This window comes from Chamaea fasciata, unplaced genomic scaffold (genome assembly GCF_029207755.1).
Source record: "Chamaea fasciata isolate MVZ Bird 193981 ecotype frontalis unplaced genomic scaffold, bChaFas1.0.hap1 SCAF_28, whole genome shotgun sequence".
Taxonomy (NCBI): domain Eukaryota; kingdom Metazoa; phylum Chordata; class Aves; order Passeriformes; family Sylviidae; genus Chamaea; species Chamaea fasciata.
Genome location: NW_027094113.1, coordinates 2,050,565 through 2,073,411, shown reverse-complemented (window position 1 = coordinate 2,073,411; position 22,847 = coordinate 2,050,565). Strand labels below are relative to the sequence as shown.

The window sequence follows — 22,847 nt, the reverse complement described above, 5'->3', positions numbered from 1 at the left end:
GGCCATTGCTTGCCCTGGCTTTGCCACCCTGAGGAGTGGGAGGGCAAGGGGATGCCAGATTCCTCCGGAGCCAGCAGCACCCAGCTCAGCCTTTGTGAGCACCATGAAATTCCCTGGGACTGGAGCAGAGCTCCCATGTCCAAACAAAGGGCTCGGGAAGCAGGAGTTTGTGCAGCTCGGCTTGTTGGCTGTGAGCTGGAAACTTTAGACTCTGTGATATAATGAGTCAGATTCTCATTTCTGTTAATAACCCACAGCACTGTTCTGGCAGGGTCACCCTGCAATAAATCAAACGGGAATTCATTCCCATTTGGAAGCTCTTCCACACTGCCAGAATGCTGCAGGGAGGTGGGGCTGGAGCAGAAACATGAACCTGGCCTAGGGAGTCTTTTTCTACCCCTCCAAGGGAGCGTTCAGCCCTGGGATTCACTCACGGGGTATGTCTGCTCCATCCCTCCATCTGGCAGCTCAGGAAATGTGCAGTGCGAGCCAGAAATATCAGAAAATCACAGAAAAATAGGGATGGAAGCCCTCAGTCTATTCCCACGGCTGGGAGAGCTAATGAATCATACCTGGAGGGGTTTTGAGAGCCTTTTGTCTGGCCTGCTCCTAAAGATCCCCCAAGATCTCGCTCTCTCCAAGCAACCTAGTCCAGAGCTCAGCTGTTCCTATACTGATGTCCACCACTAAGATTCCTTGCTGATATTTAAGACTGGGATGTTCAGTCTGAGCTGTCAGGACTTGGAAAATCAACCATTCCCACCCTCCTTCCTGCAGCCTTGCTGCTTTTGAGTAAATGCCACCTTGCCCCTTCTTGATGTCCCCTTTTTCATATTGAAAAGCTGATTATTTTGGGGTTTTTTCCCTCAGAAGCGACATTTTTTTAGCTCCTAAAAAATGGACAGAAGCAACTGGGATCCCCAGGAATGCCTCTGCAGTTGGAAGGACCTGGATGCACTTTTGACATTCCAGCAGCGCTGTGAAATCTCTGCCCTCCCGCACTTCCTCCTCACCAGCACACACAAAACATTCTTTGCTGTTGCTGTTGGAAGAACTTGGGGAGAGCCAGGTCTAGGTATCCCCAGAGAGGCAGGATTATCCCATTCCAATCAAAACCAATGGGAAAAGGCCCAGAAACTGGCCTGGAAGTGAGACACAGATCAGGAACCGCCATGGATGTGATGAGGGATGTCTGCACCCTCTGCCCACCGTCACCCCAGAGTGGAACATTCCCGCTTGCCACCAACCCCAAGCTTCTCCCACCACATGGATCCACCTGCTGGGGGACCAAAGCTGTTAGCACCGCCCCTGGCTGGCCAGACCAGACTCACCAGCCCGTTGCAGTTGCTGATGGCCACCTTGGAGCTGAGGTACTGGTCCTGCAGGTGGCCGGCGTAGTGGCAGTCCTCGTGGAAGTCGTGCTGCCAGTCCATGCCGTCCCGCTTCCAGTACTCCACGGTGAAGTGCTCGGCCAGCAGGTTGGAGTGCAGGGTCAGGTTGAGCAGGAACTGGGTGTGGTGGGCAGAGACTTTGTAGAAGACCTGCTGCTCCGAGGGCTCGTAGGGCAGGGAGCGCCGCGGCCGCGGCTTCAGCTGCCGGCGCATGTCGAAGGTGAGGAAATCCCCGTTCTGGTCCACTTGGATGGGGAAGGCGATCTCATAGTGATCCAAGCTGGAGAGGAATTCCTCTGGGGTGGGAAGGACATGCATGAGAATCACAGAATCACAGAATGATTCGGTTGGAAGAGACCTTCAAGATCATCAAGTCCAACCCAGCCCCAACACCTCAACTAAACCCTGGCACCAAGTGCCACATCCAGTCTTTGTTTAAAACACATCCAGGGACGGTGACTCCACCACCTCCCCAGGAAGACAACTGCAGTACTTTATCACCCTTTCTGTAAAAAACCGTTTCCTAATATCCAACCGATATTTCCCTTGGCGCAGCTCAAGACTGTGTCCTCTCCTTCTGTCAGTGCTGCCTGGAGAAAGAGACCAACCCCACCTGAGCACAGCCACCTTTCAGGGAGCTGTAGAGAGTGATGAGGTCACCTCTGAGTCTCCTTTTCTCCAGGATAAACATCCCCAGCTCCCTCAGCCGTTCCTCACAGGGTTTGTGTTCCCAGCCCCTCACCAGCCTCGTGGCCTCCTCTGGACGCGCTCAAGTGTCTCAGCGTCCTTCCTAAACTGAGACACCCAGAGCTGGACACAGCACTCAACGTCTTTCCTAAACCGAGGGGCCCAGAACAATACACAACACTCAAGATGTGGCCTCACCAGTGCCAAGTCCATGGGCAGAATGACCTCCCTGCTCCTGCTGGCCACACTACTCCTGATCCAGGCCAGGAGCCATTGGCATTCGTGGCCACCTGGGCACACTGCTGGCTCCTGTTCAGCGGCTGTCACCGGCACCCCCGGGTCCCTTTCCTCCTGGGAATGACGCACACGGGAATGGCAGCTCCCTGCAAAGGGAGTTGAGCACCCGGCAATGCCAGCCTGAGTGTAGCCACAGCCAGTGCAGGGCGAGGGTCAGGGTCTGATGTCTTAAGTTTTATCTTCCATGTATTTCATGTTCTGTGCTGCCCAGGGGTGCAGCTCTGAGCTCACAGTCGGTGTCACTCAGCTCTGCACACAGCAGGGACACAAAACAAATCCTTGTCCTGCTGCACACCAAGGACAACTCTCAGCCCCAACAGCACAAACAAGGGTGGGCTGGAGGGAGGAACAAGCAGGATGGGACCTCACAGCCTGGAGCTGGAATTGGACAATTAAACTCCAATATCCAAATGGACCAAAACTTATAAAGATGTGAAACTTATAAAAATGTTTGTCCATTTTGTGACCATTTTGGGTCCACCTTGGGCCCTGCCCTGCCCAAGGTGTGCCCTTAAAGACCCTTCAATAAATAAATATCTGCTTTATTCTCTGGCTCTGTCCAGTCTCTGTTCCAGGTCAGCCTTCCCAAGGCATCACCACGACCTTCTAAAAACTGGAATCCCAAGGCTCTGCCCAGCCTGCAGGACTCTGCAGGAAATTCCCCAAACACTGCAGCCTACAGAGCCTTGGGATAGCAGATTCTGGAATGCAGCTTTTCCCTCTGCAGGTTATTTTAACCTGGATCCTTCCAGGAACAGACCCAGCAATGAGGTGTCTTCCCAAGGAGGCAGAAGGAGCCTTGGGGTGACCACGGCTCAGGAGAAAAGTCTCCCTGTGGCTTCCCTAGGACATCTGCAGCTGCCACAGGGAGCTGAGAACACAAAACCACAGCACCAGCCCAACCTCCCCAGTCAGAGCTGCGGGGGCTACAGGGGCACAAAGTCCTCGAAATGCCCAATCTTGATATCAAAATAAGAGAGAGGGCAACCAGAATTCCTGCAGTGGTGCTGAAAATGAGCAGGGGAAGAAGTGACAGCTCAATTCCCCAGCCAGGTCTCTGTCTGTGACCCCATCCTGCCTTCCCAGCTCCCTGGATTGGTTTTTATCACCTCAGCCTGGCTTAGCAGCTCCTCTTGGGGCCCTTGAGCTGAGCCTGTGTGGTGCCACCCTGTGACAGGGGCACTGTCCCCAGCCCCTGTGCTGTGATATGGGCACTGTCCCCAGCCCCTGTGCTGTGACAGGGGCACTGTCCCCAGCCCCTGTGCTGTGACAGGGGCACTGTCCCCAGCCCCCGTGCTGTGACAGGGGCACTGTCCCCAACCCCTGTGCTGTGACAGGGGCACTGTCCCCAGCCCCTGTGCTGTGACAGGGGCACTGTCCCCAGCCCCTGTGCTGTGACAGGGGCACTGTCCCCAGCCCCCGTGCTGTGACAGGGGCACTGTCCCCAACCCCCGTGCTGTGACAGGGGCACTGTCCCCAGTCCCCGTGCTGTGACAGGGGCACTGACCCCAGTCCCTGTGCTGTGATAGGGGCACTGTCCCCAGCCCCCGTGCTGTGACAGGGGCACTGTCCCCAACCCCTGTGCTGTGATATGGGCACTGTCCCCAGCCCCTGTGCTGTGACAGGGGCACTGTCCCCAGCCCCTGTGCTGTGATATGGGCACTGTCCCCAACCCCTTGTGCTGTGACAGGGGCACTGTCCCGAACCCCTGTGCTGTGACAGGGGCACTGTCCCCAACCCCTTGTGCTGTGACAGGGGCACTGTCCCCAACCCCTGTGCTGTGACAGGGGCACTGTCCCCAGCCCCTGTGCTCACACAGCAATGGAACCCTGCAGGCTGTCAAACAAACTGGCACCCTGCAGCCTTGGCAGAAACTCCTCCTCTCCAAAGGAAAACGTCCCAGGGACTGCCAGATTGGATCTGAGCAGGGATCTGGCTCTGTCCGGGCCCTCAGCCCCAGAGGCCTGGGCTGAAGATGGGAAATATCCATGTGCTGGAGCAGGACAGCTCCTCCTCACTGAGTGTCCTCCTGAACCCCTCGTGCCTGGAGGCTTTGAGCCTCCCCAGCCCTCATGGGAGGGGATTTTCCCTCTGTTCCATCTGGAAAAGTTTCCCTGTGCTTTCTGCATCCTATTTGTTTTTTCCTAAGCAAACAAGAGGGGCCTGGCGTTCCAGGGTGGCTGAATTTTGCCTGGCTCCACAACCCCCACCTCCAGAGCCTTCCCAGCCATCAGGGACTCGCCAGCTCCAAACTGCACTCTCACCACAGGGCAGCACTGGGAAGTTTCCTTTCCCTCTGTTTTCCAGAGTGGGAGCCTGACAGAACGGTTTCCTTGGCCACCAGGAATGGCAGAGCCCTTCCACCCTCTGGAATTAGGGGTGAGCTCCCATCTTTCCCGACCATAAACACTGCTGGCACCTCTGCCTTGCCAGAATGCATTATTAGGTTTTTAACTTCCCGTACTCCAGCATTTCCTGCATCCCAGCACCTCCCTGGGATGGGGCTGGGCAAACAAGGGGGATTTTTTTGCACTTAGAAATTACTTCAGGCTTGGAAAAATTTGCTGTGAGAAGTGTTTTGTTTTCCTTTTTGCCTCTTTTCAGCCCATGTGGGCTTGGAAAAGAGTGAATCAGAGGGTGGTTTGTGCTCGCTGTGGCTACAAAGCACCTGGGAACTCCAGGCTGGAGGCTCTGATCCTGACCTGAGAGACACTTCCAGCAGGAAAAATGCGTCCAGAGCCTGAGGGTGAGGTGGAGTGTGAGAACCTGGTGGTGTTGTGGGGCTGGACACTGCATCTCCTCAGGGACATCACTCTGGACACTGAGGCACGTGGAGAGGCCAAGAGCAGTGCCCTGCATCACAAAAAGGGTTTGGGAAGTGATGCTTTAGAGTGGGAATGCCTCAAATGGAAAAAATCATCATGGAATAGAATCCTGGAACGGTTTGGGTTGGAAGGGACTTTTAAGTTCATCCAGTGCCACCTCCTGCCATGGGCAGGGACACCTCCCACTGTCCCAGGGTCCTCCAAGCCCCCTCCAGCCTTGGCCTTGGACACTGCCAGGGATCCAGGGGCAGCCACAGCTGCTCTGGGAACTCCATCCACCCTCCCAGGGAAGAATTCCCCCCCAACATTCCATCTCAATCTAACATTCCGAATATCCAACGTCACACATGTGACAGCTCTGCTGACGGCCACGTGTCGTGGGGACAATGAAGGGACACGTCCAACACAGAGCAGAAGTCACTGTCCTCACTCAGGGTCACAGCTGCCCCCTTCCTCTGCCCTAGGGGCGGAAAGGATTAGTTCAGCCTAAGAGATCTGGATCTCTCCTTCCCTAACCCTGTGTGATCTTCCCAACATCACACACTGGGGAATTCCCAAATGCCTCATTGCTCCTGCTCCCCACATTCCAGCGCACAGCCTCTCCCTCCTGTGCCCTCTGCCCCTCGGGCACTTCCCACTCCGTGAATATCTCCTGGACAGCAGGGCGTGCACTGCAGACAAGCCCTGGAGCTGCCAGAGCCTGGCACACTGCTCTGGAGCAGGGATCATAAAAAACCTTTCTCCAGGGACACTGCTCGTGGCTGGGCAGGACACTGGGCACCCCTGGAGGGGCACGAGGAGACAGCAAAGGGGAAAGCTGGGGAGGAGGAGGGGTGGGCTGGGGGAGAGGCACCTCACGGGGTGCCTGTGCTGGTGGGAATGGAGCAGGGATGGCACAGGCAGGGAAAGGGCTCAGAGGGGCAGAGGGGAGCTGAGCAGAAAGGAGAGAGGGAAGGGGAAACGCAGGGGGGAGGTTTTCTTCTTCTCTCCAGAGTTCCCTCAAGCATGGAGAGGGAGCTGATGTTTGCTGTGGTGCTGTCAGCAAAGCGGAGCCCCAGCTGCAGCCCAGGCACGATTCCCAAGGGAAGGCTGTGGAGGATGCTCTGCGATCCCAGAGCTCAGGCTGCCCTGGCTCTGTGGCAGGGCACACACTGCCCCTCACGGCATCCCCCAAGGGCCCTTTGCTCACCTCCGAGCTGGGAACAGCGGGATGAGCCCCACTGAATGTTCTGGAAAATGGGAATGTCTGATCTGTCCCTACAACTGAACAAAGGTCCTGGCAGGAATTCCCTCTGGATTAAAACCCATCCAGCACTGTGGGCATGAGCTGAATCTTTTGTCAGCTCCCAGAATCCCGGAGTGGTTTGGGCTGGAAGGGACCCTAAAGTTCATCCAGGGACACCTTCCACTGTCCCAGGCTGCTCCAAGCCCCATCCAACCCGGCCTTGGGCACTTCCAGGGATCCAGGGGCAGCCACAGCTGCTCTGGGAAAGTTGTTCCAAGGATTCCAGCTGTTCCCTGAGCTGTTACAAACTGCACCCTGAGTGTCCAGGCTACATCTGAACCTCTCTGCTGCCTCGGAGAGCCCTTCAGTGCCAGGCGGCTGCTGCTCCCCACGAAGATTAAAATTAGAGCTCATGGCTGATACCTTAATCTTTCTCCCGCATAAACCAAACGCACTGATCTGGAGTGGTGCACGAGGGGCACGAGGATTCTGCTGCAGAGCCGCCTGCAGCCAGTCCCTGGGCCCGGGGCTGGTGATAACACTGCCCTTCACTCTGCAACTGCCCCCAGGAGATAACAGAGCCTCACCCCCTCCAAAGGGTGTTGTGGGGATTAGGAATTGTCTCAGCAGCCTGGCGAGGTGTTGGGTGACACCAAAAACAGGGCTCTGACAGCAAGAGGGGCCCCTGGGGCAGCAGGGACTGGGCAGGGACAGGGACTGGGGAGGAAAAGGGACTAGACAGGGACAGGTTTTGGGAAGGGGACAGGCAGTAATCCTGGCGTGGTGCTCCCAACACACCATGGCCCCACATCCCAGCACCACCATGGGCTGGGAGCCATCCCCGGAGCTGCTCAGGGCCTGCCCTGGGGGAGCAGAGGTGCGTTAATCCCGGGTTTAATGGAGCTGTGCCACCCCATGGGGGATCCCAGCGCTGTGAGCTGGGATGGGCTGATCCCACAGCAGTCCCGGTGGGGCTGCACATGGAGCAGGGTGGGAACTGATGGGATGCCCAGATCAGCCCTCAGGCTCTACCAGAGCCTGTGGAGAACAGCACCACGAACTGGGGGTCCCTCAGACCTGCCTGGAGAACGTGCCCAGCTGCTCTCCTGGCACCTGTGCTGTGCCCAGGGACACTGAGGGGCTCTGGCTGCTTTTGTCCCTCTCCCCAGCTCAGGGCCCTGGTCACCACAGCCTGCACTGCTCACCAGCCCGGGAATGTCACGCACAGCCTGGGCTGGGCACACGAGGGCTGCAGGATTTTGGCTGTGTCAGTGACACTGCCAGGGTTTTGAACAGCAAATGTCCCACCCCAGAGCTCGCTCCTCTCACCTCTGGTGCCCGGTGGCAGTGTTCACCTTGCTTTTTATGGAATAATCACAACAATATTACCATTAGTCAGTTTAACTGCCTTTTGTTGTCTGTGTTTTTTGGCTCCAGGCTGGGCTCAAGGCTCCAGCCCATCTTGCAGTCCCTTCACCCCTAACCTGAAATAAAATCAGGTACCAAAGTACAAAGCTGTGGGCAAGAGACCCACGCTCCCCTTGCCTTGAGTCCCTGAGTGTGACTCTGTGTAAACAGGAGTTTAAACGCCAGACGGGCACAAATACACTGTAAAAATGTGTGCACAAACCAAACCTGCTCCTCCAGCAGCACAGTCCTGTCCACACTCAGCTGGGCAGAGCGTTTGGGTGCTCCAGCACTGCCCTCCACCCCGGGCACGCCAAGGACCGGGCACACACAAAGCTCCTCTTAACAAAGCCTCTGCTCACCCAAGGATGTGCTGCTCCCTGGAAGGGAACCACTCCCTGCTGCCACCACAGCTCCTTTCCAAACCTGTCACAGCTCTGGCTGTGCACTGACCCAACTGCTCTGAATTCTGCCAGAACCACAGCGTGCAACACCCGAGAGCAGAACACCTCCATTCCTTGGAGACTGATGGAAAACCCGGGCCGGGGGAGTGGGAGGAGCTGGGCAGGAGCAGAGCTGGAGGTGTCTCCACCTGCCGCCCCAGTCCCTGCCCAGGCCAGCATTAGGGTTCTGCCAGCAGCAGTGCGGGGGATCCAGCTCCTCTCTCCCCACAGGTGAATCCAGCTCCTCTCCCCATGAGTGAATCCAGTTCCCTTCCCCATGGGTGGGTCCAGCTCCCCTGTCCATGGATGGATCCAGCTCCTCATCCCATCCCATCCCATCCCATCCCATCCCATCCCATCCCATCCCATCCCCGGGTCCTCCTGGGATCTGCCACGCTCCCTTCCTGTCCTTATGGGAATCTGAATCCCGTAGAAAGTGAATTTCTACTCCTGTTTTCCCATTTGACTGTGCCATGAATGGCATTGGTGCTGCAGGGGCGTGGAATGACACCCGGCACAGCCCAGAGGTGGTGCAGGGGAGGTACCAGGGGAAATCCAGGAGATGATTCCTGCCCCATCCCATCCCCTGCATCCCATCCCATCCATCCTACCTTGTGACTGGAAGGAGTACCCGGGGAAGGAGCCCCCGGCCAGGCCGAGGGTGAGGGTCCAGGTGAGGAGCCTCCAGGCTGTGGCCATGGTCAGCGCCGCTCGTGTCGGAGCAGGGAGGAGATCTGTGCCGGCTGGGAGGGCGCCGTCCCCACATGTCTCTCCCTCGGCCACCCCTTATGTCCAGAGAGGAGTCCCGGGTCCCTTCGCAGGCATCCTGGGCCGCTCCGAGCTCTCCCGAGGCCGGCGGGGACGGGCAGCGCCGGGCCAGCACAGCGGGGTCAGCACGGGCTCGTCCCCAGCTCCGGCATCGCCCCTGCGGGGACAGGCGGGGATCAGTCAAGGCATGGGGGAAAAGGACACGAGGCGGGCGGGGGAATGAGGGAAGAGGGATCCCGGAGAAGGCAGGAGTGGGATGGAAGGAGAGGAAAAGGGGAGAAAAGCATGGGAAGTGTTTGAGGATGAATTAACCCCATCGGCTCCTGCTCCACGCTGCACTCTTGGGGGTTCGCCCAGCTGGGATTTATCCGGTACCTGCGGGAAGGAGCTCAGGATCGATGGGAATCCTTCATCCTGTGGCAACACCCTCGGGGAAGAGCAGCCCCAAGAGCGCCCTGCGTCACCTGATCCCTTAAAGAGTGCAGGAAATAACAGCACTGGCAGGGGGGTGGTGAGCAGCAACCCAGAAACCCTCTCTAGGGTTTCCCTGGATTTCAAACACACTTTTAGGACTGGCACCGCACCGAGGGAAGAGCACTTGCTCTCCGAGTGTACTGGCTGAACCTAAAACAGTGATGGAAAACAAAGAGCCCATTCAGGGAACTCACCCTCAACCCCATCCACAAATGGATCCCGAGATTCCAATCGCATTTGTTCTTTAAAATGCTCTGCTAATTGCTCCGGTGAAAGATTCCTGGCTCACCGAGAATTTCCACCCAGTCTGAGGCGATTACATCAAACTCGAATCGTGCCGGGGACTTGCACGAAGCCTGTGGGGTTTTATTCTTGCCCACCCATTCCATGAGTGTGGGATGAGTGCAGCACATCCCTCACCTCCCGGAGAATCCCAAATATCCCAGCGGTGGCCCAGGAGCCAAACCCAGACCTCCCTGCAGAGGTGGAAGATAAAGATCTGCAGCAGTGGTGCAGATCCCACTTGGTGGAGCAGGGCTGGGAAAGGCGGGATGAAATCCCTGGGAAAGGAAGGATGAAATCGCCGGGAAAGGCAGGATGAGCTCCTGAGCATGGGAAGAGGCTGGAGATGGGCGGAGGGTGCTCTTTGCAAAGGTGTCACAGCCAGGGCCTGTGTGTGGTCCTCACCCCAGTAAGGAAACCCTTAACCCCTGCCTTGCTCTGCTCTGGGCTGGTTTAAACAGCCCAGGCCCAGCTCAGGGCAGAGGAGCTGGCTCCTCCTGGGATCTGCCGCCTCCTTTCCTGTCCTGATGGGAATCTGAATCCCTGAAAGTGGATTTCTACTCCTATTTTCCCATCTTTACTGTGCCATAAATGGTATCATGGAATGGTTTAGGTTGGGAAGGACCTTAAAGCTCATCTCATTCCACAGGGCCAGGGACACCTTCCACCACCCCAGGCTGCTCCAAGCCCTGTCCAGCCTGACCTTGGACACTTCCAGGGATCCAGGGGCAGCCACAGCTGCTCTGGGCAACCTCACAGGGAAGGATTTCTTCCTAAAATCTCATCTAAATCTCCCCTCCTTCAGCTTAAAGCCATTAACCTAAATTAATGTCTTTTCCCCCTACTAGGCAGAAATGGTAGGAGATGAAACATGCAGTTTTAACACACAATTTGGAGTTGCATAATTTAAAGAGGAAGATTTTTTCACTGCCTATTTGCAGTTAAGAATGGCCAAAGATCCTCGGTGAGGCCTCGGCCTGGACTCCCCAGTCCCACCTGGGGCCACGCCGGGATTTTCTCTGCAAAGCCCGGACACGACGCGATGGTGACCTCCAAACCTGTGCATGCTGTGGGTGACCCGAGGATAAACTGCCTGAGAGGGGGGCAGCTCTCACCTTGGGCTGCTCCTTTTCCCTGGGACAGGTAATAGGAATCAGGGAGTGGGGGGCAGAGGATTGGGGCAGGAATTCTGCCCCATTCCACCCGCACACGAGATCCGGTGGCAGCATCACCTGTGGTGCCACCCCCGGGCTGTGGCACGGCCAGAGCAGAGCCAGGGCCAGGCAAGGCACTTGGGGACTGCTCTGTGCCTGCTCCCGGCTGCGGGAACTGGGCTGGAAAAGGGAGAAGTTGAAAGCAAAACCCTCTCTTAAGTCTCCCCAAACTCGAGATTCCAGCTTTTAAACCCTATCACGGCTCCAAAGCCCACGGAGCCCAGCTAAAGTGGATTTTCTCCTGGGCTTCACACGACTGATTTCCCCTGTTTTCCAGCTGTTGAACCCTTTTCCTCCAGGCTGCCGTCGCTTCCCGTCCTCCCCCCGCCTCTCCGTGACCCCGCGCGGTGCCCCCGTGTCCCCCCTGCCCTTCTCCTGCTCCGCATCCCCGGGAACAGCGGCCGGGAAGGAGCCGCCGGCGCCAGGAGCCCGCAGCCTTGACCTTGGGAGAAGGAGGCGCGTTGGGAGCAGCACGAGGCAGGAATTCCAGCTGCAAAATTCCTGCGGGTCGGGCTTGGGGAGGGGGGGGGAAAGAGCCCGGCCGCGATCCCTCCCTGCCGGCAGCCGGGAGAGCGCGGGCCCTTCCCTCCCAGCGCTGCTTCGTTCCCAAAGCCCGAGGAGCAGCGGCAGCACCCGGAGGAAGGAGCAGAGAGCCGGAGGAGCGCTGCTGCTCCCATCCCTATCAAGTTTTCCATCACCTCACTTTGCAGCTTCCCGAGGACCGCGGAGCCCCGGCGGGACCCGGGGATCGCACGGGCCGGGCTGGGACAGCTCGGGGACAGCTCGGGGACAGCTCGGGGACAGCTCGGGGACACGGGGTGACCTCTCCGGTCCCGTGCCTCCCTCGCTTGGGCCGCTTCCGATTTGCTCCTTCCCAAGGAATTCGCTGTCCTTGGCAGGCTCGGCCCGGCCTGACGCTCCCGGCTCCCGGTGCCAAGGGTGGCTTCGGCCGCGTGAACCCGAGCGACACCGGGGACAATGCCACCGCAGCGGCCAGGTCACCTCCTGCCACCCCAACAACCCCCGGGAAGGAAAGGGCTGGGAGAGGGGGGTAAAAGTCCAACCGGAATGCAGCGAGGAGAGCAGAGAAGAAGGAGCGAGGCAGATGACAACTGTTCCTAATTTCAGCCGCGGCGCTGCAGACAGAATTCCCTGAAAGCGCGGCTGCTTGGCCGGCTCCAGGGGCAGCGCCAGGGGAAGGTAATAGGAAGCAGATGGGCGCTGCTCGGGGCCAAGAGGAAGGTTCAAGGTGCCTCCTAGTGCAGGGAAGAGGAATTTAACTGCTTTTAAAGATGCAGGGCCCGGCGGCTTCCAGGTTTCTCATCCAACTTTTGCAAATTATGAGCTCAGGTGTCCTTTTCCCTTTTTTTTTTTTTTTTTTTTCCCCCCCGTTCTTCTGAGGGAGAAATAAACACAAACACAGATTTCTGCTTCCAGCTTGCCCTGGGGGGAGGAAATACTTTTACTGCATCCCCTGCCAGGCCTTCCACTGACATCTTCCAGACACGGGGGAACTGGGAACACTGGGAGCAGTGGGGAAGTGAGAGCAGCACCCCAGTGGGAGCACTGGGAGCAGTGGGAAAACAGTGGGAAAACAGTGGGAAAACAGTGTGAGCAGGACCTGACAGCTGCACCACCCCAGCAGGATTTCAGGGCTGTGTTATTTTAAAGGAATGAAAGCCTCAAGGTTCTCCTGTAAAACGGGGAATTGACACCACCCCATAAGCACACTGGGGCTATCGGGGTTATCGTGGTGCCACATCCCACAGCTTGGTCCCTTTTTGGCCCCAGGTGCCCTCTGACCCTCCCAAGGGGCTGCTCAGCCCCACAGCAGCCCTGGCAGCCCCTACAAACAGCACCATAGGGGTTTCTGCTCCTCCAGCTGCTCCAGCCTGGGAGTTGTTCCACCAGGTCAAAGTTTATCTCTGGGGGAAGAGCTGTGAGCCCCGGGCTGGCTCCACAGGCCTCATTTTCTATGGAATCCGAGTTAAACACAGCAGGGACTGCAGGGGACTGGGATTTGTGGCTCAAGGGCTGTGCCAGTTCAGTCAGGGCACTTGGCAGCAGCAGCAGCACCAGGTTTTTCAGGCTTTCCCACCACCCACATGGGTCCCCTGCTACCCACGAGGGGCTCTTTTCTACTGCTGGGGTCACAGGACACACAACAGCCCCCTAGGGCCTGTGGCTCCTGGATACTGATCCCAAAGTCACACGAAAAACATTCCGCTTGTCACCCGCTTCATGGTGGGCCACAGGTTTTGGCAGTAAAGCCTCAGCCTCAGCTGGAATCAACTTTCACCCTTCCAGTGAAGAAATTTTTCCTCATTTCCAATCTGAACATCTCCTGGGGCAATGTGAGGCTGTGTTCCATTGCTTGTTCCGGGGGAGTAGAGCTCAATACCTCTGGCTGTCCCCTCCTGTCAGGGAGTTGGGCAGAGCCACAAGGGCCCTCCTGAGCCTCCTCTTCTCCAGGTTGAGCCCCTTTCCCAGCCCCCTGAGCCACTCCTGGGGCTCCAGAATCACCAAATCAAAGATCTATGCATAGAATCCTGGAGTATCCTGAACTGGAAGGGACCCACAGGGATCATCCTGCACAGACACCCCAACAATCCCACCCTGAGCATCCCTGAGAGCGTTGTCCAAACGCTCCTGGAGCTCTGGCAGCCTCGGGGCTGGGACCATTCCCTGGGGAGCCTGGGCAGTGCCCCAGCAGCCTCGGGGGGAAGAACCTTTCCCTGAGCTCCATCCCAAGGCCTGACACAGCTCCAGCCCTTCCTGGGCTCCTGTCCCTGTCCCGGAGCAGAGCTCAGCCCCGGCCCCTCTGCCTCCCCTCGGGAGGAGCTGCAGCCCCTGAGGAGCCTCCCCTCAGTCTCCTCTGCTCCAGCTGAACCAGCCAAGTGCCCTCAGGCTCTCCTCAGACCCTTCCCCAGCTCCGTGTCCCTCCTTTGGACAGTGTCCAACAGCTTTGGATCCTTCTGATCTTGTGGTGCCCAAAGTGCCCCCAGCACTGGAGGTGAGGCTGCCCCAGTGCAGAGCAGAGCAGGACAATCCCTCCCTGGCCCGGCCGGCGATGTTCAAACCCTTCTCATCACCTCTACATCCCTGCCCCTCCTCACCCCTCTCTCTGCACACCCCAGGGCCTGGCAGGGGCAGCTCCCTCGCAGCTGCTGCTGCGTTTCTGTGTTTTCGGGAAGGGTCTCGCCCGCTGCACTCCCCGGGGCCGTGGGTGTTCCGTGCGTGCTCAGCCACCACCCAGCTCCCCGCTCCCAGCTCCTGGCAGGTCCCTGCACGTTCCTAAGGATGGAGTAAACAGCCCCGCTCCCCCCACCAGGCTGCTCCTCCCGCGGCACGGGGTGAGCACGTGGGGGACGCAGAGCTGTCCCAGAGACCTCCCCGGCTTCCAGCAGGACAGCGTCCTGAGAGCCCCGACAAAATATTCGCCTGGGCTGCCAAGTGGAAAACACGCTGAGCTGCAGATGGCAGAAGTCTCCCTGCAGTCATCTTGCCAGCACGACAGGACTTCCACTGGGAAGTCATTTCTCAGCTCTAGGGCAGCACTAAGGGTTAAACCCATAGAAATCAGCTGCTTTTTTTTTTTTTTTCTTTTTTTTTTTCCCTGCCAGGAGCATCTGCAAACTGCGAGAAAGGGGTTAAAGTCACAGGTCTGCAGAACACAAAATAAGAACTTGAGCCATAATCTGCTTTGCTGCTCCAAGCGTGGCCTCTCTGGGGCCACGGCAAGCAAAGAATTAGAAACACGGAGTTATCCCTGTTCCCAGAACGCTGCAGCCTCCAGCCTGGGATGGCCCCTGCCTGCACAGCCACCCTTTGGCTGCCCTGCAACCCTTCTGCTCACCCCTGCCACCAATCCCACCTGGTGCGATGCCAGCTCTGCCTGTCCCTTCCCTGCTGACGCCCTCGGGGCTGGGAGGGGGCCCAGGATGCTCAGTGCAGCTGATTCCCCTCACCCCAAGAGCTGTTCTTCGCACACCCCAGTGACTGCACGCCCAATTTCAGCTTCCCAGGAGGGGATATGCCGTTTTCACATCGGTAAAACCAGATCCAACCCCATCCAAAGGCGCTCCCCAGCAGTGTGGGAAAGGCAGACTGACACTGCCAGCGTGACCCTGAGAGCTGAGGGCTCTGATCTGGGGTCTCTGCCAGTCTGGTGCCAGCCTGGGTGCCAAGGGCACACCCTCCCTGCCTTTGGACCAGCAGCTCCCTCCGCAGGCTCTCCGTGGTGCTCCACAGCCGGCCCTGCTGTGCTCTGGCCGGGCACACCCTGCATCCCTTTGTACAGCAGCTTCACGGGGCTTTGGGCTCCCTCCAGCACTGTGTGGGAGGAGGGCGCTTTTTTTTTTTCTTTTTTTTTTTTTTTTTCTTTTTTTTTTTTCCCAAAAACACGAGGATTATTTTACAGTCAAATCTATTCAGTGCAATCTTGGTGAGGAAAGGGCTGAACCCTCCCCGCTTGCTCCTCTCCAAAATCTTTCATTTTGCCAGCAGAGGGGCAAGAGAAGTCCATGCCAAAAGCCAGGGCAGTGAGAGGAGAGCTGGGAGCAGCGACCTCGCTCTGACACCGCCTGCTTGGCTCTCTGGAAATCCAATCCCTGGGTTACATAAGGATCTGGCCCTATCTGGAACGCCGGGGTCATTGCACTTCTCCGAGTGTGGTAAAATGCTCGGAGGTCCTCGGCAGGAAAGCAGGAGGGAGGTGCCAGCTGGGATCCTCCTCGGGATGGGGCGGTGGGCCCGGGGCAGGGCTGAGCCCTGCTGGAGCTGCCACGGCAGTGCCATAATTCCGGCAAGGTGGGCACTGACATTCCCAGTGCTCCCATCCCCGGGATCCTCCTGCCTTCGGGAGAGGCCTCCACCAAGCAGGTCCACTCTCAGACGGGACTTATGCAATAGTTTGGAGCCTCTCCATGTGACCCAGACTTGCTGGCGCTCTGCCATCGCTCTCCTCGCTGGCTCCAGCCAGGCACGGAGCGGCGGGATTACAGACCGGGCAGTCATTAACGGAGTGCCGGTCATTAACGGAGTGCCGGTCATTAACGGAAGGTACCAGCCATTACCGGAGCGCATCCCCCACCACACAGGGTCCTGCCGGTGACACACATGTCACATGAGTGAAGGGACACGCGTGTCACCCACATGCACCCGGGGCACAGCTGCAGCCGCTTGTGTGCATGGGCATGGGGATACATGGGGTTTGTGTGTGGATTAAAACGCTATTTGCATATGGATACACCTTATCTGCATGTGATAACGCGCTATCGGCATGAGGATACACGGTATTTGCATGGGAATACACGCTATCAGAATGGGAATACACGTTATTAGCACGAGGATACGTGCTATCTGCGTGGGAATACACATTATCTGCACGGGGATAGATGTTATCTGCACATGGATAACGCGTTATCTGCACACACTACCTGCAGACAGGTCTGATGCCCACGCCCCCTGTGCGCTGCCACCCTACAGATATTCCATGCACAAATGCCGTTTTTATACCCGGCCTCTCCGTGGCCTCCATGAAATGCTCCCTCTGTGGGGTTCAGCACAGCCAGGAAAGCGCCCCGGGCGCTGGGAAAGGCCGGGAGGGCTCACACCTCGGAGCGAAACAGACTCAGACCGAGACATCTCCATCCCGGCAGGGCTGGCTCCCATCTCCATCCCGGCAGGGCTGGTTCCTCTCTCCATCCCGGCAGGGCTGGCTCCCATCTCCATCCCGGCAGGGCTGGCTCCTCTCTCCATCCCGGCAGGGCTGGCTCCTCTCTCCATCCCGGCAGGGCTGGCTCCTATCTCCATCCCGGCAGGGCTGGCTCCCATCTCCATCCCGGCAGGGCTGGCTCCTCTCTCCATCCCGGCAGGGCTGGCTCCTCTCTCCATCTCGGCAGGGCTGGCTCCTCTCTCCATCCCGGCAGGGCTGGCTCCCATCTCCATCCCGGCAGGGTTGGCTCCCATCTCCATCCCGGCAGGGCTGGCTCCTCTCTCCATCTCGGCAGGGCTGGCTCCTCTCTCCATCCCGGCAGGGCTGGCTCCCATCTCCATCCCGGCAGGGTTGGCTCCCATCTCCATCCCGGCAGGGCTGGCTCCCATCTCCATCCCGGCAGGGTTGGCTCCCATCTCCATCCCGGCAGGGCTGGCTCCCATCTCCATCCCGGCAGGGCTGGCTCCCCTGTCCATCCCGGCAGGGCTGGCTCCCCTCTCCATCCCGGCAGGGCTGGCTCCTCTCTCCATCCCGGCAGGGCTGGCTCCTCTCTCCATCCCGGCAGGGCCGGCTCCCATCTCCATCCCGGCAGGGCTGGCTCCCATCTCCATCCCGGCAGGGCTGGCTCCTCTCTCCATCCCGGCAGGGCTGGCTCCTCTCTCCATCCCGGCAGGGCTGGCTCCTCTCTCCATCCCGGCAGGGCTGGCTCCCGCAGCTCCCCTCCAGCAGTCCCGGTGCTTACACAACCCAGCCCCGCAGGGCGCCGAGCCCCGGGCTCGCATAGAGACAAACAGCGCCGTGTGCCAACATCGGGCTGTGCTCACCTGCGAAACCAGCCCGGCCCTCTCCAGGAGGGAGTTGCTCCGTGCTGGGAGTCTCAGCTGAGGCAGGAGTGTGGTTTATGTGGTTTATGCCGTTCCAGCTCACGAGCAGCTGTCACAGCTCTCACACACCAAGTGTTGCACCCAAAATTTGGCTTTTCACCAGTCAGGCTGTAGGACGGGGTCATACCCCAATCACAGAATGGTTTGGGTGAGAAGGGACCCTAAAATTAATTTAGTTCCATTCCCCTGCCATGGGCAGGGACACCTTCCACTGTCCCCAGCTGCTCCAAGCCCCATCCAACCTGGCCTTGGACACTGCCAGGGATCCAGGGGCAGCCACAGCTGCTCTGGGCACCCTGTGCCAGGGCCTCACAGCCCTCACAGTTGACAAAGACGTGTCTGGTTCCGAGGCTAGATGTGCTACAGGGAAAGGCACAGTCCCCCTGCAGCCCCTGTCACCAGGTGCCACACCCTGTGGACCCACAGTCTCAGGCTATGGTTGGAGAGACAGGAGAACCCCACTGAACTTCCCAAGAAAAGCCTCTGAGGTGACTCCTGCTACCCAGCAGAGCTGTGAGAAGCACTGAGGCACCTGCAGTGAGCCCAGGGCTCAGCAGCTCCTTCTGTCACTGTCACAGCACAGCCCCATCCAACAGCAATGGCCCCGTCCTGGCCAGGGGATGGATCCACAGCATGGCCCTGCTCCAGCTCCAGCTGGGCTGAGCTGCTCCTGCCAGGCTGAATTAAAGAATTAGTGAGGTTGGAAGGGACACGAGAGGGTCTCTGGTCGCATCCCACACCAGAACTGGGATACCTCTGATGTTAGATCAGGAGCACACAGCCCAGCCTGTCCCCCAGGGTCACAGGAGTGGCTAAGAGGAACTGCAGGGAGCTCTGGGGTGGGACCCTAAAGCAGCAAAGCCACTTTGGACCTCCCTGTCCTCCAGGAAACCAGAACCAGTCAGAGAAGTGACATTGTGGTGACAGAGACAGTGTTCACAGAAGTCACAGAATCACCAGGTTGAAAGAGACCTTCAAGATCACTGAGTCCAACCCAGCCCTGCCACCTCAACTAAACCATGGCACTGAGGGCCACATCCAGTCTTTCTTTAAACACATCCAGGGATGGTGACTCCACCACCTCCCCGGGCAGGACATTCCAGTACCTTCCACGGTGGGACATAGCACAGAGGGATTTGGTGACAGCCAAGGTGACAGGGGTGCAAGGCCATGGGACCCCAGGCAATGACCCCGGGGTCCCCTTGGTGCAGGGCCCGTGGCAGAGGCACCCACAGTCCCCAGGACAGGTCACCCATGGCAGCGGAGCCCTGCAGGGACAGGGAGACCTCCTGTGGGATAAGGCCTTGCAGAACAGTCCAGCAGAGGAATCCCTCCAGCCCTTTATTACAGACCTGCAGATCCTGTCCAGGCTCTGGCTCCTTGGGAGCTCTGGGAGATCTGCTGGGCAGTTTTGGGGCCCTTTTCCCCTCCCTGTAGGTTCTTCACTCAGGGAAACGTGGCCCAGGTGGTGTGGCCCAGATCAGCCCCTTCCTCCATGGCCAGGGAAATGAAGAGTCCCTAACCCTGACAGGACTGAACTCATCTTTTGCACTTTCATTTTGGACTGAGGTCACAAAACCCACAGGAGGAGACCAGGACTTCACCTGCCAGTTTAGCTCATTTGGGACCAACATTTAGGAGTGTTTGAGTTCATAAAGATTTGCAGGACTGCACAGAAACAGATTCATTTATAGTTGTTTTTCCTTTTAAATTAAGCTACGATGTAGGAGTAGGAAACACAATATTGATAATTGGTGATAAACAGGAGTGTAAAGCAGTGGATGTCCCATCCCTGGAAGTGTCTAAGGCCAGGTTGGATGGGGCTTGGAGCAATCTGGGACAGTGGAAGGTGTCCCTGCCCATGGCAGGGGTGGGACTGGCTGAGCTTTAAGGTTCCTTCCCACCCAAACCATTCTGTGATTCCATGAAAGACGCTGAGTAGTCAGACATGGAATATCCCGAACATTTCCCAGCCTGGGAGGATGCAGAAGGTGAGAGAGGAGCAGCAGTGGAGCAGCTGGATGGAGACCCTGCACTTCACACGTGCACTGATGTTGCTCCACTGGAGTTAGGTGGAGCTATAATATTCCATGAGTTTTCCAGTGGAGACTCTCCCAATCCTTCAGCTGCCTGCAGGCTTTGTTGAAGGCCCTCACAGTCACCAAGATGGGAAAAGGGCCTTGGATGGTGTCCCTTTGAACCTCCCCCAGTGCTGGAAAACAAGGCTGTCTCCTGGCTGGTGGTTCTCCACGACTCTCTCCCCATCCACTGCATGAGATCCAACCCGCTCACAGATCCCCGGGAAATGTTTGCGACTCCTCGCCCTGCAAACATTTCCTACAGTGGTGGGGTCAAGCTCAGAAGAAGATTTCTCTGCCTTGAGTGTCTTCAGCACATCTGAGCTGACATCCCCCAGGCAATGTTCCTGCAAACGTGACGGCTTTGGTCCCGATTCTGTTTGTTTTAAGCTCATTTTGTGTTAACCCAAGACCGAGGCAGGACAGGACGTGACAAACACATCCTGCGGTGCTCCCAGCTCAGAGGGAATTAATTGCTGGAAACTTGGCAAGAAAAGTGGGGTTTGGAGCCGGGGGTTTCAGATAAGCTGGAGATAAGGGTTTGCATGGACCCATCCCCACGTGCATCCTGCGCTGAGGGCCCTCCATGGAGCTGCTCCTTGGGGAAGCAGAGCCCAGGCTGCCCCTGGACCAGGATTTCATGGAATGGTGAGAACAGCGGCTCCTCCCCGGCAGTCCCTGGGTGGCCCGGAGCCATGGGTGATAAGAGAACCTCTCATGTTTCAGGTTGGAGGAACAGACAGTGTTTATGTTGAGCAGCACCACCTTCCTCCCCTCAGGGCTCCTCTTCAGCCTCTCAGGCCCGGCTTATCGGGGCCTCCCGGTGCCAAACGCAACAGCTCAGCCCCCCCCAGCCTTATCCGGGCCGGGCTGATTTGCAGGAGATGACAGCACCTTTCCCCTTCCAGCCCAGGAGCAGCCGCGTGGGGAATGCGGCTGGAGCCGCCCCAAGAGGCGCCGGGAGGTTTTTGGGATCTCGGGAGGAGGAGGGGAGCGGAGGGTGCTGCCCTGGGGCGAAGCAGGAGCAGCGGGAGGCTGAGGATGGAGCAACCGGAGCACTCAGCACGTTCCATATATGGAGAAACTTTGGGAACAACCTCCCGGGGACTGCGGGAAGCCTCACTGATGGAGGCATTTCGGAGCAGCCCGGGCCAGGCTGTTCCCAACTCAGGGAACATCCCGGGGTTGGGAATCACCTGGGTGATCCACTGAGCATCCCCTGGGCGGCGTGGGGGGAGCAGAGGGGAACAAAGGCTCCCCAGACCCTCCCTGCCATGCCCAGCCCTGCCCTGCATCCCGGCCTGGCACTGCTGGGTGAGAATGAGCCGGAGCAGGATCAGAACCGGAGCTCTGCCGGGGCTGAGCCGCTCCAGCCCCGGGATATCACCGGGACTGCAGCAGGAACACAAACGCCCCCTGAGCTTCGCATCCTGACCACAAACAAGTCCCCAAAAATGGGCCTCAGTGTGAAATTTTACATTTTGCTGCAGAGGGTACCTGCCCCCAGCACAGCTCCACACTTCCCTCCTGGTTGGTTCTTGCCCTCTGGAAGATGTTTGCCAAGGTTGTTTTATAAACTGCTTTCTATTTATAGGCCAGCTCCTTCAGCTCTAATGAGATAATCTTCTGGCACCTCACCATCACTAATATTTACTTTGATGTTTAAAATAACATCTTCTGAGGGATTGATTAAAAAAAATAATAAAATTTTAAAACTCCCATTTTAAAAACATAATCAAAGCAAAGAAAGGAACGAGCAGAGCAGTGGGGCCGAGCTCCTGGGGATGCACACGGAGTCAGTGACACTGCAACTTTTTCAGGGCAGACTCTTTCTAATCCTCTGAGCACATCAGGAGGGAGAGAGGCATTGGCAGCTCCTGAAGATGGAGAGAGAGACAGGGAAAGAGGGAGAGGGAGCGCGGGCTGTGTTTATTCTCAGGAATGAAGGCAGCAAGGAACGTTTCATTCTGCAGCAGGGCTCGGAGCTGCTGCTCTCTGTAATTGAGAGCTTCGCCCCGGGCAGCTCAACAGAGCAGATTTGGGGTTTAGAGCGGCCAACATTCAATCCCTGGGTTAATACAATTAAAAAAGTGCGGCCGAGAGGGGCTGGGGGAGGCGGGGGAGGCAGCGCACGAGATCCCGGCTCCTGCTGCCTGCAGCCACTTTTGAAACACAAGCCTGCGTTTTTATGGAAAGTCTGAATGTTGGAGAAGGGTGAACATGGTTTTCATTCTCATAAATGTTTTTCCAGCATTCAAGGCTCTCTCCGAGCTCATTCCTTCTCCAGGGAGACGGTTCTGATTTCAAAGAACATTCGCGTTCCCTCCACCCCAGACCACCCCACTCCAACCTCAAAGAGTCTGCTCTGGAAAAATTGTTTTAAAGAGTGTTTTACCTTTTCGAGTGCTTTCCCTTCTTTCTTCTTTTTTTTCCCCCCCTTTTAATTCCTTCAGCTTCTCTCTCTTTTTTTTTTTTCCTCTTCTTTTTCCCAGCAGCAGCCAAAAGCTCCTCTCTCCCCCTCAGCCCTGCGCGTGTCAGAAAGTTTCCAGGCTGAGAGTTTGTGTCGCCTTCCTTAAGAACCTTCTTCTGTCAGACCCAGGCAGAACTGGAGCTGGAGGCTTTGCTAAAAAGTCTCCTTTCAGGAAGTGAGCAGTAATAAGAGAGCGGCTCAGAGGCAGCACATGGATAGGGGCTGCTCAAGAAAAAAAAAAAAAAAAAAAAAAAAAAAGGAGAAAAAAAAAAAGTGCAACAACTTTGCTCAGGAATTTTGCCAGGATTATCCAAAAGAAAAAAAAAAAAAAAAAGAAAAAAAATAGAAAAATCCCCAAACCCACAAGGCTGGAAAAGTCCCACCCTGACTGCTGACATCAGTGCAGAAGGCAGGTCTTGGCTGAAACAGTATAAAACTAATCAGCCTTTCTGTGGAGGAGCAGGGTCGGAGCTCGGGGCAGCCCTGGAGGCGATGCCGGCGGCTCCCCTGTGGATAAAACATCCCGGGAAAAGCCATGAAGGAAAGAGGCCGTGCTGATAGTGGCACACCAAGCAGATAAAGCAAGCCTGCTTTGGTTTTGGTTTGGTTTTTTCCCCCCCCCCAATAACAAGACTCCCATCCTTCATTTTAACCGGGGATTTCCAAATGCTTTTAAAAAGCCAGGG

At 57.3% G+C, this 22,847-nt stretch overlaps 1 protein-coding gene across 1 annotated transcript in view; it reads right to left on the bottom strand.

Annotated features, from left to right (window-relative positions):
• ADAMTS10 (ADAM metallopeptidase with thrombospondin type 1 motif 10) overlaps nt 1-22,376 on the bottom strand; it is a 65,364-nt gene extending 42,988 nt beyond the window's left edge. Inside the window, exons 1-3 of the mRNA XM_066205513.1 lie at nt 22,087-22,376; nt 8,887-9,200; nt 1,332-1,687 (exon numbers count right to left, since the gene is read on the bottom strand). Of these exons, the coding sequence (XP_066061610.1) occupies nt 1,332-1,687; nt 8,887-8,974 (444 nt within the window). The 5' untranslated portion in view covers nt 8,975-9,200; nt 22,087-22,376. The remainder of the gene's footprint in view (nt 1-1,331; nt 1,688-8,886; nt 9,201-22,086) is intronic.
• Between the last annotated feature and the right edge of the window lie 471 nt (nt 22,377-22,847).